General features: G+C 31.0%; 2 protein-coding genes across 2 annotated transcripts in view; one reads left to right on the top strand and one right to left on the bottom strand.

Moving 5' to 3' along the window:
- LOC143922480 (uncharacterized) lies at positions 1 to 3,703 on the top strand. The gene is made up of 3 exons (XM_077445732.1): positions 1 to 297; positions 374 to 607; positions 1,640 to 3,703. The coding sequence occupies exons 1-3, from the start codon at positions 181 to 183 to the stop codon at positions 3,023 to 3,025; spliced, it is 1,737 nt and encodes a 578-aa protein (XP_077301858.1). The 5' UTR covers positions 1 to 180; the 3' UTR covers positions 3,026 to 3,703.
- Positions 3,704 to 4,318: 615 nt separating this feature from the next.
- LOC143922928 (NFX1-type zinc finger-containing protein 1-like) overlaps positions 4,319 to 16,039 on the bottom strand; it is a 38,986-nt gene continuing 27,265 nt past the window's right edge. Inside the window, exons 6-15 of the mRNA XM_077446345.1 lie at positions 13,379 to 13,510; positions 12,953 to 13,100; positions 10,832 to 10,915; positions 10,370 to 10,632; positions 10,036 to 10,179; positions 8,039 to 8,210; positions 6,141 to 6,271; positions 5,813 to 5,883; positions 5,565 to 5,691; positions 4,319 to 5,411 (exon numbers count right to left, since the gene is read on the bottom strand). Of these exons, the coding sequence (XP_077302471.1) occupies positions 5,598 to 5,691; positions 5,813 to 5,883; positions 6,141 to 6,271; positions 8,039 to 8,210; positions 10,036 to 10,179; positions 10,370 to 10,632; positions 10,832 to 10,915; positions 12,953 to 13,100; positions 13,379 to 13,510 (1,239 nt within the window). The 3' untranslated portion in view covers positions 4,319 to 5,411; positions 5,565 to 5,597. The remainder of the gene's footprint in view (positions 5,412 to 5,564; positions 5,692 to 5,812; positions 5,884 to 6,140; positions 6,272 to 8,038; positions 8,211 to 10,035; positions 10,180 to 10,369; positions 10,633 to 10,831; positions 10,916 to 12,952; positions 13,101 to 13,378; positions 13,511 to 16,039) is intronic.

Genomic DNA, 16,039 nt, shown 5'->3' with positions numbered 1-16,039 from the left:
GAATTAGGTGAATTGCATTAGGCGAACTTACAGTGAATCGATATTTCGACTGGTCTGGAACATACATACGTACATACATGCAGATGTGACACAACCGCTGCCCCGACTGGTGTTTGCACGTCCCATTGTCTCGGCAATAATCGACAACTTCCCGTTGGACTAGTCTGCTTCCTGGTTGTGATGGAGTGTCGGCTTTGTCTCTGCCAGCAGGGTCCAGCAGGGTCCTTCGTCTCCATCCATGACGACCCTCATCCACCGCGTTTGGCGCAACGCATTTGGACCTGCTGTCAATTGCCGGTTAATAATGACGTTACACCACAGCTATTGTCAATGCGCTGGTCTTCGTAATCGTCAACACCTTTCTCATTTGTAGGTCAGGAAAGGTGACCATCTGCCAAATATGATATGCCTCTCTTGTGTCAACACTCTGGAATTGCTCGACGGCTTTCGAAACGCTTGTTTTCGGATTGACCAAACGTCTAGAGTGCGGTTGAACGAGTCTTTGGCTATCAAGCCGGAGGAAGTTTGGCTGGAAGATTTAAAATGGGAAGATGAAACGGGTGCTCATTTACCGCCAAACATTTCTAGTTCTCCAGACGATGGCGAGGCAAGTAAATGGAATTCGAATGCTTTCGAACGATTCGAAACAAAATCGAAATCCTTTAATCGAAAATACAAATTCACCTGTACAATGGCATTGAAATACGCTCTAATTATTTATTTCTTTATATAAAATTTTAGCTATTAGCTTATTAAATTCTATATTTAACTTATATGTACAGTCCCTCACAGAGGTGTCTCTTAGCTCCTCGCAAGAATGCATCCATGGCTTTAGAAGACCTGATGCACTCAGGGAGGGCGTTATACATGAGCACACCCCTGTGAAAGGCACCCCCGGCTGTCTTTCTTTTTCTTACTCTACCTACAACTAAATTATTCTTATTTCTAGTGTAATGATTATGAATATCTCTATTTCTTATTCTATAATCTTTAAGATAATCGGGTAATAACTCATGATCTAACTTATAAGCAAACGATAATGTGCTTAGCTTTAAACTATTACCAATACTCAACCATCCCAACTCATCTAACATACTTTAAATACTTTTTAATCTACCAACATTCAAAATACCTCTCATAGCTTTATTTTGTAATTTTTTTTATTTTCCCTATATCTTGGCCACTAAACAAGTTAAGCACAGTGGCACAGTACACTACGTGTGCAAAGACAATTGTATTATAGACTAAAACTTTACTTTTTCTACTTAAAACATTTCTTAACCTATGTACATAAAACACCAACTTTTCTAGCCATTTTTTTATAATATATTCAGCGTGTACCTTAAAATTCAGTTTTGAATCTATGTAAATACCTAAATATTTAATGTTATCGACAATCTCTATTACTTTGTCATCCATTTTCACTTCACCTACGCCAGTTTGATTATTTATCCATATCATTGTTGTTTTATATTAATATGAATTTTTAATTTATTTACACACAACCATTTATTTATATTGTTCAATACCACATTCAAAATATCACACATCTCTTTTGCATTCTCACCTAATATACATATATACTGATATATCATCCGCAAAAAGATTAATTATGTATTATGTTTGGATTATTTTATAGATACACAGAAGAAAAATTACTTCAGACAATATGAAACATGATATTAACACCCCGACAGACGAGTTACCGTTACGAAAAGCTTCAAATGAGATATGCTCTACACGTTCCGAATTGGATCATAACATCAATTATCAAGGCGAATCATTTTTTCGTCAGCAAAATCTTGCAGTACGGAAAACATCTCATATTCGAAGAAAGCTGAACAAATGTGACATTTGTTTAGAGTCTTTCACTCAAAGCCGTTCCTTAGTGAGACATATGAGATGCCATACTGGAGAAAAACTATTCAAATGCGATATTTGTTTAAAATCATTCGCTTTAAAAACTTACCTCCGTAAACACATTAGGATTCACAGTGAGGTTAGCCCACACAAATGTGAGATTTGCTTAAAATCATTTACTACAAAACCTAGCCTCCGTAAACACATGAGTATTCATACGGGGGTAAAGCCACACAAATGTGACATTTGTTTGAAATCATACGCTTCAAAATCTGACATCCGTGTACATATGAGTGTTCATAGTGGGGTACACAAATGTAACATTTGTTTAAAAACATTTGCTACAAAATACGTGCTCCGCAAACACATGAATATTCATACCGGGATAAAACCACACAAATGTGAGATATGCTTAAAAGCGTTTGCTTCAAAATACAACCTCTATACACACATGAGTATTCATAGTGGGGTAAAGCCATACAAATGTGACATTTGCATTAAAACATTTAATTCAAAAATTGAGGTCCATAAACACATGCATATTCATACCGGGATAAAACCACACAAATGTGACTTTTGTTTAAAATCATTCACTTCACAGTCTAACCTCCGTGTACACATGATTATTCATGATGGGGTAAAATCACACAAATGCGAAATTTGTTTAAAATCATTCACTTTAAAATCTCACGTCATTAGACACATGAATACTCATACTGGGATAAAACCACACAAATGTAACATCTGTTTAAAATCATTCACTTCAAAATATAACCTCCGTACACACATGCTTATTCATGATGGGGAAAAATCACACAAATGCGACATTTGTTTAATACCATTCACTTCAAAATATAACCTCCGTACACACATGAATATTCATAGTGGGGTAAAATCACTAAAATGCGACATTTGTTTAAAACCATTCATTTCAAAATGTTACCTCAGTAGACACATGAGTATTCATACGGGGATAAAACCATACAAATGTAATGTTTGTTCAAAATCCTTTGCTCACAAACATAATCTCGTTGACCACATAAATCGTCATACTGGAGTTAAGCCATACAAATGTGAGATTTGTTTAAAATCATTCCTTCTAAAATTTTCACTTTCCACGCATTTGAAAACCCACACTCGAGGAATTCCAATCAAATTAATTTGAGGCTATTAGTCTTTTCTTTTAATTTTTACTGTTTTTTATTTCTTCCCTCTTTATTTTGATTTAAATATTTTCATTTTGGGTAGCATGTTAGACTCTGTTGTTTATGTTTGTTAAAATTAAATGAAATGTGTTTTTTTTTAATATATTATTGTATGTATAATATATTCTTGTCTGGCCATAGTGTCATATAGGATCAACATATGATTACACTGTGTTAAATGATTGTCAAAATAAAATAAAATAAATGATACGTATGTATGTTTGTAAAACCATTCCCTTCGAAATCTCATCTCGGCAAAAACTATTCATAGTGAGGTCAATGTAACATTTGTATAAAAGAGATCTGGAGTGGAGTATGGAGCAGGAGCGCGGAGCCGGAGCGTTTAGCGTTTTGGGGCATTAAACATTTGGGAAGAGTTAAATTTTAAATAATAAAACATTTCGATGAATTTTAATAAAATTTATATACATACATGTAGCGTTGGAATTTAACGAAAGGCTGATGTATGGGCTATGGCTGAGAAAGGGTATGTTACGCCCGATGGTAGAGAGGGGATGGAAAAGTGGCAGAGGGCGCGAAAGGACCGCTATTTTACAGTTAGTAGAAGTTAACCTTCCACTGGGGGCGGTTGGTCGCTAAACCACCGCGTAGTGTCGTTTTAATAAACAACATGACTGAAAACGAAATGTGTTTGATCTTCAATTCCACCGCCACATCCATCGTGGTCCTGAATAGCGCCAACTATTTAGGAATTCCACCCACATACATATATACAATTTAAAGATAACACAACAATTAAAATATAATAGAAAAATTGAAAAATGTTTTGGAATTGAAATTACAATGAAAAAAACATGAATATAAAAATACAAAGACAAAAAATATTAATATAAAAATATAATACCAATTAAAATTTATTAAACTATTTTATAAAACTATTTATTAGAATATTTCTACAGATTATTTTTTGAGATTTGCGCGACGATCGATTTACTAAAATACCTTTCAGCATCCACACTATTAACGGAACACCAAATAGATTTTAGAGCATCATAACCAAACTCTTCATATTTAATTTTTGTTGTCATCAATAATAGCAATATATCCGGCGTGGATTGACTTTTTTTATTCTCTATTAATTGTCTAAAAAAGTGTTGATATCCTTCCAAACATTAAGCCTCTGTTAATACATTAAACAATGGCCGGTTTCTAACAAAACAAAACAAAACTGTTTTTTAAAACTTATTATTAGATTCTGTACCTGCCACAGATGGATTGAATAGTTTACTCACTGTTTGGAGGAATAGATATGTCTCATTTAGTCTTGAGTGCGAGTCTAGTTTTAAGACATTTTTTTGAGCAGCCTTTCGGATACACAGCTCCAACTGTCTTCTTACAATAGTAAACAAAAGCAGTTGCTTGGTTTCTATAGTAAACTGCAAGCTCTGTTTTATCCCCTCAATAATAAATGGGCAAAGGGATAGGAAGACCCTTCTAAATTGTCTATTAATTTTATACAAATTTCACTTTTGTTTGTTATTTTAGCATCTATTCGCATATTTTACGAATTTAGCATCTATTCCGAATTTTAGCATCAATTAAGCATTAATAGCAAAGTGCCTTAAATACGGGTCTCTAGACATAAGCTTTTGAAAAAAGCGTAATTTTTACACATTTTTGGCTTTTGCAATCTTCAACTAAAAATTCAGTATTTCTGTGCCAAAAGTGAGTATTGGATTTTGCATTCCGTGATTCTTTTTCAAAATTTTCTAAATTTGAGTGCATGATATTTGACTTAAAATATTTAAAATATTTATTTAAGTACCAAATATTTTTTAAAAAAGTTTTATTATAAAAATGGTTTTTATAAAATTATAAAAATAGTATCACATCTTATTATATAAAGATAGTTTTTTTAATATAAAAACGTATTTTACATATATTAACATCTACATATGTACATAATAGACATATGTATGTACATAGTACATGCATGTGTATGTAGAATAGACAAAAGGACAAACATTTATGTATTAAGCCTTTGAAATGGAAATTGAATTATAAATGTTTACGGAGAAATTGAAATCATGAATTGTAGTATTATAACATATGTATGTATAATATATTATATTGTAGTGATTCCTGAGAAACTTAAATACCCATCTTTGTTTCACTTTCGAATTTGAATGGTCAGTCATAAAAAGATCATAACCGTTGGGGCATAGTTCTTGGAGGTAACAATGTTTTATTACAAAATAAAGTTTAAATCTAAGATACATATTTATGTATATGTATCGTCGATTGCCATCTAAGAGGATAACCGCTCTTTGCCGATTACTTGTTTGCTTTCGTTTTCTTCGATTTACATTCTTTTGAACAGAATATCTGAAAATTAATACACAAAAATTGAGATACATAAAAAAAAATTCTGACATTTTATAAATATAAACAAACACATCTATTTAAATACACGATACTATAAAGATTATATTTTGTACACGAATTATCAAATAAATAAGTAAAATGAGAAATATTTACTTTAGAAGTATCAATATGATATGAAGTGGTATATTAGTGACTACATTTGAAAATCTTGCTGACGACTTTTTCACAATAATTCTCCTCGATACAAAATGTAGAATATATATGCCCCTCGGGACAAGTTCTGTAAGTGGGAATTTTCACATTACATAAAAAAATATACAAATTTAATAAATACTATTGCAAATGAGAATTAAAAACAAAGCAAGCTTAAAGATAAATGATTGGTTTTTCACGATTCTTACCTCCAGCTATCAACAACGTCATTTCGGCATTTGTGCATGTGATCTCCATTGCAGCTCTGGTTTGAAGTGAACTAAAATCCAGCCCAAAATAAATTATACAATTATAACGCCATTAGAAATAAATGGAAAAGAAACAAAAAACGGTACTCCAATTTTAAAATAGAGCTAATAAAGCTAACCTAATAGAGATCAAACCAAAATAATGATATTAAAATACAGAGTGTTTTTCATTATCGTTAATATAATATAGCATTAGAAATTATGTGCAAATAATTAAAATTTAAAAATGAAATACTGTTTTATATCTTGTAAAAAAAATTATATTTACCGCCATATTTCTTGGACACTTTATCGGAATTTCTTTTCCAATGCAATTCTTCTCTTCCAGATTTTGAATAATGGAGGCCAAAAATTCACTTTTTGCCCTGAGGTTATTTGCATTACCAAAAATAAATAGCCCTAAAAAATATGAACACTTTACATACATTTTATCCAATGACCAAGGATTTCACTTCTTAATTAGCTTGTTTGCTTCAACGGTAACAGTTCATTTACATAAATAGCATACAGGTATTCCTCGACTTACGACGGAGATACGTTCCTGAACCTCGGTCGTAAGTCGAATCCGTCGTCAGTCGAGGAATATATATATATATATATATATATATATATATATATATATATATATATATATATTTTTTTTTTTTTTCGGTGATTTTACTTACTTTTATTAATACAGTAATTCAAATGAATTCATATTCATATTAAAAAAAAATTAAACATCTACATCATCCGTACTTATTAATTATAAATTATACATCCTCATCACTTATCACATAAGTACAATCCATTTATTCATCTTCAGTTTGAGATACAGTCATATGTTTTTTTGAAAAATGTGTCTAATTTTGTTTGAACATTATCCTGTTTTTTTTCTCTATATATTTCTTGGTAGCATGCGAGATTTTTTTGAATCCTGCGGTTCACATTTAAAAATCTGTCACTGTCTGGGTCCATCATTTCAAACTTTTGTATTCCTTGATTAATTAAATTATAAGCAGCAGCCATTTCTTTCAATACAATTTTTTTCAGCTGTTCCGCAGATGTGATTGATTCATTTTCATCAATATCCGCTTCTGCAACCATTTGAGTTTCAAGATCTAATAATTCTGCATTGGTTAAATCTTCTGAATCATTTTCAAGAAGTTCGTTGATGTCTTCGTTATCTACGTCAAATTGTAGACGTTCACTAAATTGTATGATTAGGCTAGAAATATCCTCGACATTTTCTTGTTTTTCGTATATGCAAAGAGAAACGGGTTCAAATCGATTGGTGAGTTTTTTTTCCATATTCCGTACATATGTACATGCTGAAGTAACTTCTTATGCCGTTAAAGGGTCCATCCCTTATCTATATTTCTTATAGCATGAAGGATATTATAATATTTTCAAAATTCTTGAAAAGTGTTTCCTTCTTCTATTGCTTCAATGTCTTGCGCAAATGTAATTTTTAAATAATGAGCTTCAAGAAACGCAATGGAATTCGCTTTTCAATATTGTCATCGATCCAAATCACTAGTAATTTTTACATACCTCCTTTACGTTTCACATGGTTTTCGTGTAAGTGGTAATTTTTCCATTTGTTGAATGCGTCCGAGTCTTTTTTTATTTATTATAAGGACCCTTTAACGGCTTTACGATTTTTTTCTTTATCTTTTAAAATAGTGGAGACCGTTGAATGTGACAATTTCAAATTATTTGCCAAGTCCATCACTTTTTTACCACTATCATATTGTTTTATCACTTCAAGTTTCATTTCTAAGTCTATCACCTTTCTCTTTTTTTTAACAAGAGTTTCTGTATCAGTCATTATCACGTTTCTATATCACACATTATAAATGTTCTTATAAATAAAAATTTGAGCACTAATCAACACGAAATTGAGAAAATAAACATCCTAAAACAATAACGAACAGTTATGTAACAAACAGTAACGACCGTATGAGTTTGCTACCGTCGTGCGACTGGTGACGAATCCCAAAAGAATGAGTCATAACTTAATTGTTTAAACTACTGCGATGTTTCATTTCTTCCGAAAGAGAATTCCCCGTTTTCATAACTCACATCCACTTGAGATTTATCAATCGTAAGTGCGAACCGTCGTAAGTCGAGGACTACCTGTATATCATTTATGAACATTGTTAACGATTAGTTTGAGTGACTCACCTTGTTTTGCACGCGAAAGTGCAACACAGATACGATTCGGTTCATTTAAAAAACCAATTTTATTCTCCATATTATTGCGTACGAGACACAAAATAATGATTTGGTTTTCAAGTCCTTGATAACCATCTATAGATGAGACATTTACATCGTCAATCGACTGAACATTTCGTAACTGAAATTTTTATAATAGACGTTTAAATTACATTTTTTGATAAATAAATACTTAAATTATAACTACATATGAGCTGTTATAAATGAAAGACGCATAATTCCACTTTTCTTCATTTCGAGAAATATCAAATAAAGAAATATTATACACATTAAAAATACATCAACATACATTTTATTATTAGTATATACATACATGTACATATATAATCAATCTTTTTACTTTCATATATGTAAAATAAAATTTATAAAAATAATTGTCTATGTAAAATCAGATAGCGGGAGGCAATTTATTATTATCAACTCAACTATTATTCTAAATCGTCATTTATTACGAATTATTATCAACTGTATTAACGAATTAAAATCAATCAACACCTATTACTCAATAAACTTTGGTCCCTCGGAATCCGAGGAAATCTATTTCGTTGGATATCTTCGTATATCTTAAACCGTCATCAAATCATAACTCTTAATGGTTTTAAATCCTCACTTAGACATATTCCTTCCGTAGTCCCACAAGGGTCGCATTTAGGTCCCTTATTCTTTTTACTCTGTATTAACGATATTTCATACCTTTTCAAACATTCCTCTATACTTCTGTATGCTGATGATACAAAAATTTATAAACCTATATACACTATGGACGATTGTCATAAGCTACAGGAAGATCTGGATAGATTTTCTATATATTGTATGAACAATGACCTTTTTATTAATCTAGAAAAATACTCTATTTTAAATTTCACTAGAAATAAGTCTATTATCACCTATCACTATCAATTGAACCATTCAATTCTAAACACGTCATCTTCTATTAAGGATCTTGGTGTAATGCTCAATAATAAACTCGATTTCTTTGAACATATTTCCTTCATTACCAACAAAGCATTTAAATCTCTTGAACTCCTACTCCCCTCAACAAAACCCTTATGTACTTAAATTACTTTATTTTTCCTTTGTAAGGTCTTACCTTGAATTTGCCTCAATTGTCTGGTCACCTTTTTGTTTATCCCATATTAATTGTATTGAAAAATTCCAACTTAAATTTATTAAATCCTTACGCTACCTTTTTCCTACCTATAACCATTCTACTGTTCCCGATATTTTAAAAATTCCATCTTTTAACAATTTTTCTGTCATGCGACGACTTACTGATGCTACATTCTTCTTTAAGCTCATAAATGGTTTCCTTGATTGTTCTGATTTACTGAGTAAGGTTGATTTCAGGATCCCAGTTAGGTATTCTAGACACGTTGCACTCTTTTCACTTAATCCTTTCAATACTAATTCCAAAAAATATTCTTATCTGCAGTGTGTTTAAAAAAGCTATCAAGGAGCAATTGATTGGGGATGGGGTGGATATATCCACAAACAATACAACGTTGTTTGAACGAAATTGGACTGAAATCACGGCGGCCCAAAAAAGAACCATTGGTTTAAATAAACTGAAATCAGCCCGGCTCATTATTTTCTTAATTTTAATCTACTCTCTTCCATTTGGGCCTCGCAGGGGTGTGTTGTATTTGTAGCTTATTCTTATTTATTGCAACAGGCTGCAGTTGCAAGACATTCCATTCTTTGTATTTTTAATACATAAATTATCTTTGTATTTTATTACTCATTTAAATTTTCATTTATCTGCTATTTTATTACATTACTGTTTTTTATGATTGTGTTTAAATGTTGTTGCTATTTGTCCTATCTATTTATTTTTTGGTTTTTTTCCCCCTCTTGTTTTATTATCTAGGCCATTGTGGCGCATTTAGTACTTCCTGTAATGCCACAATGGTCCTAAATTTTTAAATAAATAAATAAATTATACAAACCCATTTTAAATATTCCACTTGTGACTTGTATGCACCCAAAATAGTGATTTCTTTTTGTGAATACCCTTGTTTTAACAAGTAAATGGCGAGAATTATTGCAAAACATGCTTCATTTTCGTTATTGAAGCTGAAATTCATTTTTGTCTAGAACAAATAATACAAATAATATTAATAGAATTAAATTTGAACAAAAACATAGAATAGCATTGTAAAAAATACATATGTATAAACGCAATGAAAAATGCAATAAAACAATAAAACGCAAAAAAGGTTTGACGCTCTGACTTCAATCGATCGAAACGCAAATTATCAACTTTAGCAAGTTAATGATTACTTCGGGATAATCATGATGGATGAAGAAAATATTTTTGGAGACGCCTTTAACATTTGGATACTGCTTTACAGAGTGGTGATCATTAAGATTTTCGTATATCAATGGAGTAATTAGATTTGAAATCTCAAGTCTCATTCGATGTTGCGTCACAAGCTGGCGATAGTTACATCCATATATAAGTCTTTCAAAGAGTGATATATTCAGTTTATAATCACGCGCCAATTTATATGAAGCTGTAGACGGCCTAAGTTGCTTGTGATCACCTAAAAATCATTTAACATGTGTAACATTAAAATTTAGTATTATTAAATGTACAAATATACCGAATACTCTTGATTATCGGCTTAATACCAAAACAGCAGATTTTCTCAATTAAAAAAAACCTGTATGAATTATTCGGATAATACATTTTCCATCATAAGCACGGATAATCGGGAGTATACTTAATTAAGTTGTGCCCACCAATCAATATGATGTGTTGGCAATTGATATCCAGATTTACGACAATGTGTGACTCTGGCACTATGGCGGATTCTTCGACTATCACTAAAAATAAAAAGAAATTGGTTGATTGATTCACAATGGAAGGAGACGTATTAGATGTAAAAATACAGCAGTGGATGCTATAAGACTTATTATGATGATATGCGAGGGTGATTTTTAGTAAGAAAACTCATTACTATTGATATATTTTATATAAAAATATATAAACGTAAATATTTATTTAATTAAGTCCCCGTGAAATCGTTACATCATGTGTACTTTATTATTCAATTATTTAAAAAAAAGTAGTAACCAGACCATATGTACATATGATTTTTCGCATATAAAAAAAAATATGTATGTACATACTTGTGCTTCCAATCCCGGAAGGTTACTTCAGCACCGGGATTGCGGTGCTGGGAATTTCCGATCCCGGGATCAATTTCAAATGTATAAGAAAAAGATCAATTGCATGTTTTCATATTTCAAAAACGTTCAATTGCATTTGGCAAACTCTCCCGATGTTTACTCCCATATTGGCGTACTAATTTTGAGAGCTTGGTTACATTCTTTAAATTTTCGATTCGCATCCATAAATTTCTAAGATTAAATAAAACACATCCGAAAATGTAATAAAATAAAGTAAAAAACATCGCTTTGATTCATTGATTTGTTTTTTACAAATAGTTGAAATAATCCACCCAATATAAAAAAACTCCAATTACATTTACTTTATGAAAAAAATTCGGATGTGACCAACTTACAACTTTATCTATGTATTTGAGGAATATAGGAAGTATAAAAAACAAAATTCGATAATCGAACATATACATATATACACGTTCACACATACCGGCTATGAGCATTTTCAATACAAATTGAACACAATTTTTTGAAAACTTACACAGACTAAAGTTCTAATTCAGTTCGATTTGATGAGTGGTTTGTTAGATAATTTAAATCGAAAACTTAAAAAGAAAGAGAACACCTATAAGGGGAGGTACCATTTCCGGTCAACTTAAAAATTTGAAAAAAAATTATGGTGTATCTATAAAAAATTCAGTAACCAATACTAAGTTTCAGTTCGATAGGACGAACAGTGTTCAAAAAATCCCCAAAATACAGTGACACACAATAAACATACAGACACTCACACAGAAACACAGACGTGATCAGTGGTCGATTCTGAGTTCGAATCAGTTAAAATATACTTCAAATATAATTGCAGTTGAGCACAATATCTGCGACAAAATACAGGCCGTTCATACCATTTCGTGGAAACGGCAAGCCGGTGTCGAAAAGGGTGGCAAACAAATGGACTATGACTGTCATTTCTCATCCCACCATTGTTCATTATATAATGTTGTTTTATGTTTTTTTTTATAGTATTTTTAAATAAATTTCTGCCAGCACCGTAATCCCGGTATTCAGACTAGTTTCAGCACCGGGATTGGAAGCATTAGTACATACATATATCTACAAGATGTTTATGTTTAACCAGTTATAGGGCTCAGAATTTTTCCCGGGGCCCAGGATTCCTCCAGTACGTACATATGTACATATGTATATGAAATAATTCGGGTCTACTATTCCGATTACAAATTCACTGTCATTGAGAAGTGAATTTGTAATTCTATTGTTATATATATACATATGTATTCACTATTTTAGTCGGTGAAATTAAAATCTCACTAGTGAAATTATAATTTCACTGTAACATACATACATATATACCTATACAAAACACATATACGAATATTTTACATAGTGAAATACTTATTTCACGAGATAAACAATTAAAAACTATTAAAAAAAGTAAGAATTTATTTTTAAACGTTCTTTAAATATTTTAAAGGTGTGTTAATAGCTTAAAAATCTATGAATGAGATCACAATATTTCTTGTATATTAAAGATATTACATACATGTACACAAAAAAAAAAAATTGTATACAATATATAAATTCCTGATGAAGCAAACGAAAGTTTAGAAAACGAGTCTCGAGATATTGCATATGAAATAATTAATATGCAAATGTACATACGCAAATGATTCTTACTTAAAAAGCTACCCTCGTATATATTTGTATATTTATTTGAACCTATTTTAGGAGCCAAAGCAGTAAGCAAAGTTTTTGATGCAGCGGCGCGGGTGGTTGTTATTGCAACTACATCTGCATCCCTTAATACTGATAAGTCGTTTTTCACTTCACGTTTTTTGTATTCTTTCAATAGAGCAGTGTGATCTTTCTAAAAAATTACAATTCCGATTTAATAAACTTGATATAATGGGTTCCCGGAAGAGTGCACCCAAATGCACTGAATAGTGGCGCAATCTAGAGAAATGCAAATTTTCAAAGGTTCTCGAGAAGAACTCACGTGGAGTTGTGGAATTTTATTTGCGTTAATTCTTCTTGAACACCTTTGAAACATTGGATGTCTCGAGAGTGCAGCTTTCTTGGGTGCATTAATCCGATCACCATTATACTGTGCATCAGAATAAGATGAAAATAAAAATTATTGCATACAGATAAATTCTTCATTAAAATAAAAAGTAAAGATTTAAACTCATTTAAGGCCAAATCATTATGTCTATCCAAAGTTTCCAGACTTCTGCGAACGACATCAAAAGTCATTTTGGTTTCAGTCGAAAATATGCGCTGAAATTTAACAAGAATAGCAATATAGGGCTTGGCTGTTTTATTTTTTGTCTTATGTGTATGTAACATATGTACATATGTACAAATTTGCTGTCCTGATCTTAAAACAAACTTGCACGCAGCTATCTAGAACTTGAAATAAATATTAGTGTTAGGAAACCAGGTTTCCCGCTAAATTTTGAAAATTCTAAAAACAAAATTTTCAAATTAGGTGAGTCTGTTTTTTAATACTATAATTAATATGCAAACACTGTTTAATCATTTACTTTTGACTTTAAATTGCCTCGGATGCATTGAAAATATAATATTTAAGTTTGCTTTGATTTAGAAAACATTTACCAATGTAAGATTTGTGAAAATTGACATTTGAAATTTTTCCCTCGAAATAGGTTCTGAAGATTTCATTACTTTTTGCAGTTTTTATTTGCAGCGCTGCTTATGGATCGTATTTATTATACAACTAGCTGAACCCGGCATGCGTTGCAATGCCACAATAACGCATGCAATGCCTGTTCCCGTTCCCATTTGTCGGAAAAACGCAGGCAGGCATTTGAAATTATTCAATTATTTGTTTATTTTACCCTAAAAACATTTGAAATTATTGTGTTGCAATGCCACTCATTCCCGTTTTTCCCGTTTCCGTTCCCGTTTTTGGGAAAAAATTTTAATAAATTATTCATAATAGCCTCTGTCCCAAATTTATTATATTTATTCCATATTAGTGTTGGGCTCGTTGATTTCAACGGGTGGTTTCGAAAAGAAATTGATGCACGAATTACAAATGACTGACGCCCCGACGCCTTTGCCCCCAGCGCCCCCGATGCCTTTGGCACCCCGGGGCTTTCGCCCTAGCGCCCCCAGCCCCGAAAAATGAAAAAACGAAAAAACTGAAAAAAATGGAAAATATGAAAAAAATAAAAAATATGAAAAAACCTGAAAAATATGAGAAAATAAAAAATATGAAGAAAAAAAAAAAAAATATATATTTAGCGACAGTCCGTTTTTTATATTTATTTTTTATTTTTTTATTTTTTTATTCAATTTACACCAAGAAGGCCTAACAGGTAAACCCAATGCACCTTCCTGGCCAAAGACAATTATATAAACATATATGTACACCATCCATATATACAAAAATTCTTACACGTATACACAAATACACATACATACATTCATAAATATAAAAATACACATATATACATATACATACATACACACCTACACACACACATATATATATATATATATATATTCACATACACATACATACACATATACATATACACATACACATACATTACATACATCCATAAACATACAAACATTATACATGCATATACACATAAACACATAAATAAAGATAAATTACTCATATATATATATATATATATATATATATATATATATATACATATATATATATATATATATATATATATATATATATATATATATATATATATATATATATATATATATATATATATATATATATATATACAAATATATATATATATATATATATATATATATATATATATATATATATATATATATATATATATATATATAAATAAAGATAAATAAATAAAGATAAAACCAACATACATACACATTATGCTAAATAATAAAATTACAAAATGAAAACAACATGTGTAAATATGTATGTAGCTAGAAGTCATTTAAAATATGCTGCCTGACAGAACTGTATGATGAAGTAAAAACATCAAGGCTCCCAGAAAGCAGGTTAAATAGTCGAATGGCTCTTGAAAGGGGTGAGTCATCAAGCACATTAGTTCTGGCCCGAATAGGCAGGAATAGAGTTCTGGAGCGAGATTCTCTCAGTTTCTCAGGTACTCTAAGTTTAAGATTACACAGAACTTCAGGAAGATGACATTCACCCCTTAGAATTTTTAGAAAAAGCTTACCAAGATGATTGTTTCTACGTGAAGCTAAGGAGTCAAAGCCCAAGGAGCCCATGACAAACTTACTGGGAAATAAGTAGGGAAAGCGCCCAAACTCTCTCATGTAGAGATAGCGAAGAAATTTTCTTTGCACCCTCTCTAACATTATATAGTATATAGTATAGTACAGGCCTGGGCAAACTTTTTGGATGAAGGGCCACATTAGAAATTAAAAATGAGCGGCGGGCCGCAAGTAAAATACTATTTTTAGATATACATTATTCATTATCGTTAAAGGAATTAAAACATTAATTCATACAAAAAAATAATTTAATTTGACGAATGAAACTGTTTTACATCTTTAACAGTGTTTTAATTTCAGGAGAAAATTTTGTAGTTGAAATTCTTAAAAATGCATGTAAATTTTCATCTGTGATGCTTGATTGTAAAGAATTTTTATTGATATTCATGATTGAAAATGTTTGTTTACATATGTAGGTTGATCAAAAAACCACCAGCATTTTTTGAGCAAAATCTCTAAGTTTGTCGAATTTTTCCGAATTAATACTGTAAATATATAATCTTAATTTATATCTCCGTCGATACGTTATCAATATATATTGCA

Source organism: Arctopsyche grandis, chromosome 2, assembly GCF_051622035.1.
Source record: "Arctopsyche grandis isolate Sample6627 chromosome 2, ASM5162203v2, whole genome shotgun sequence".
Taxonomy (NCBI): domain Eukaryota; kingdom Metazoa; phylum Arthropoda; class Insecta; order Trichoptera; family Hydropsychidae; genus Arctopsyche; species Arctopsyche grandis.
Note: the sequence above shows the minus strand (reverse complement) of the source record. Positions and strands in the feature narration are given on the sequence as shown.

Excerpts from the sequence above, each read along its gene's own strand:
- LOC143922480 (XM_077445732.1), top strand. The coding sequence starts at position 181 with ATGGAGTGTCGGCTTTGTCTCTGCCAGCAGGGTCCAGCAGGGTCCTTC. Across the intron at positions 298-373 it reads GGACCTGCTGTCAATTGCCG|GTCAGGAAAGGTGACCATCT; the intron begins GTTAATAATGAC and ends TCTCATTTGTAG. Across the intron at positions 608-1,639 it reads GTTCTCCAGACGATGGCGAG|ATACACAGAAGAAAAATTAC; the intron begins GCAAGTAAATGG and ends ATTATTTTATAG.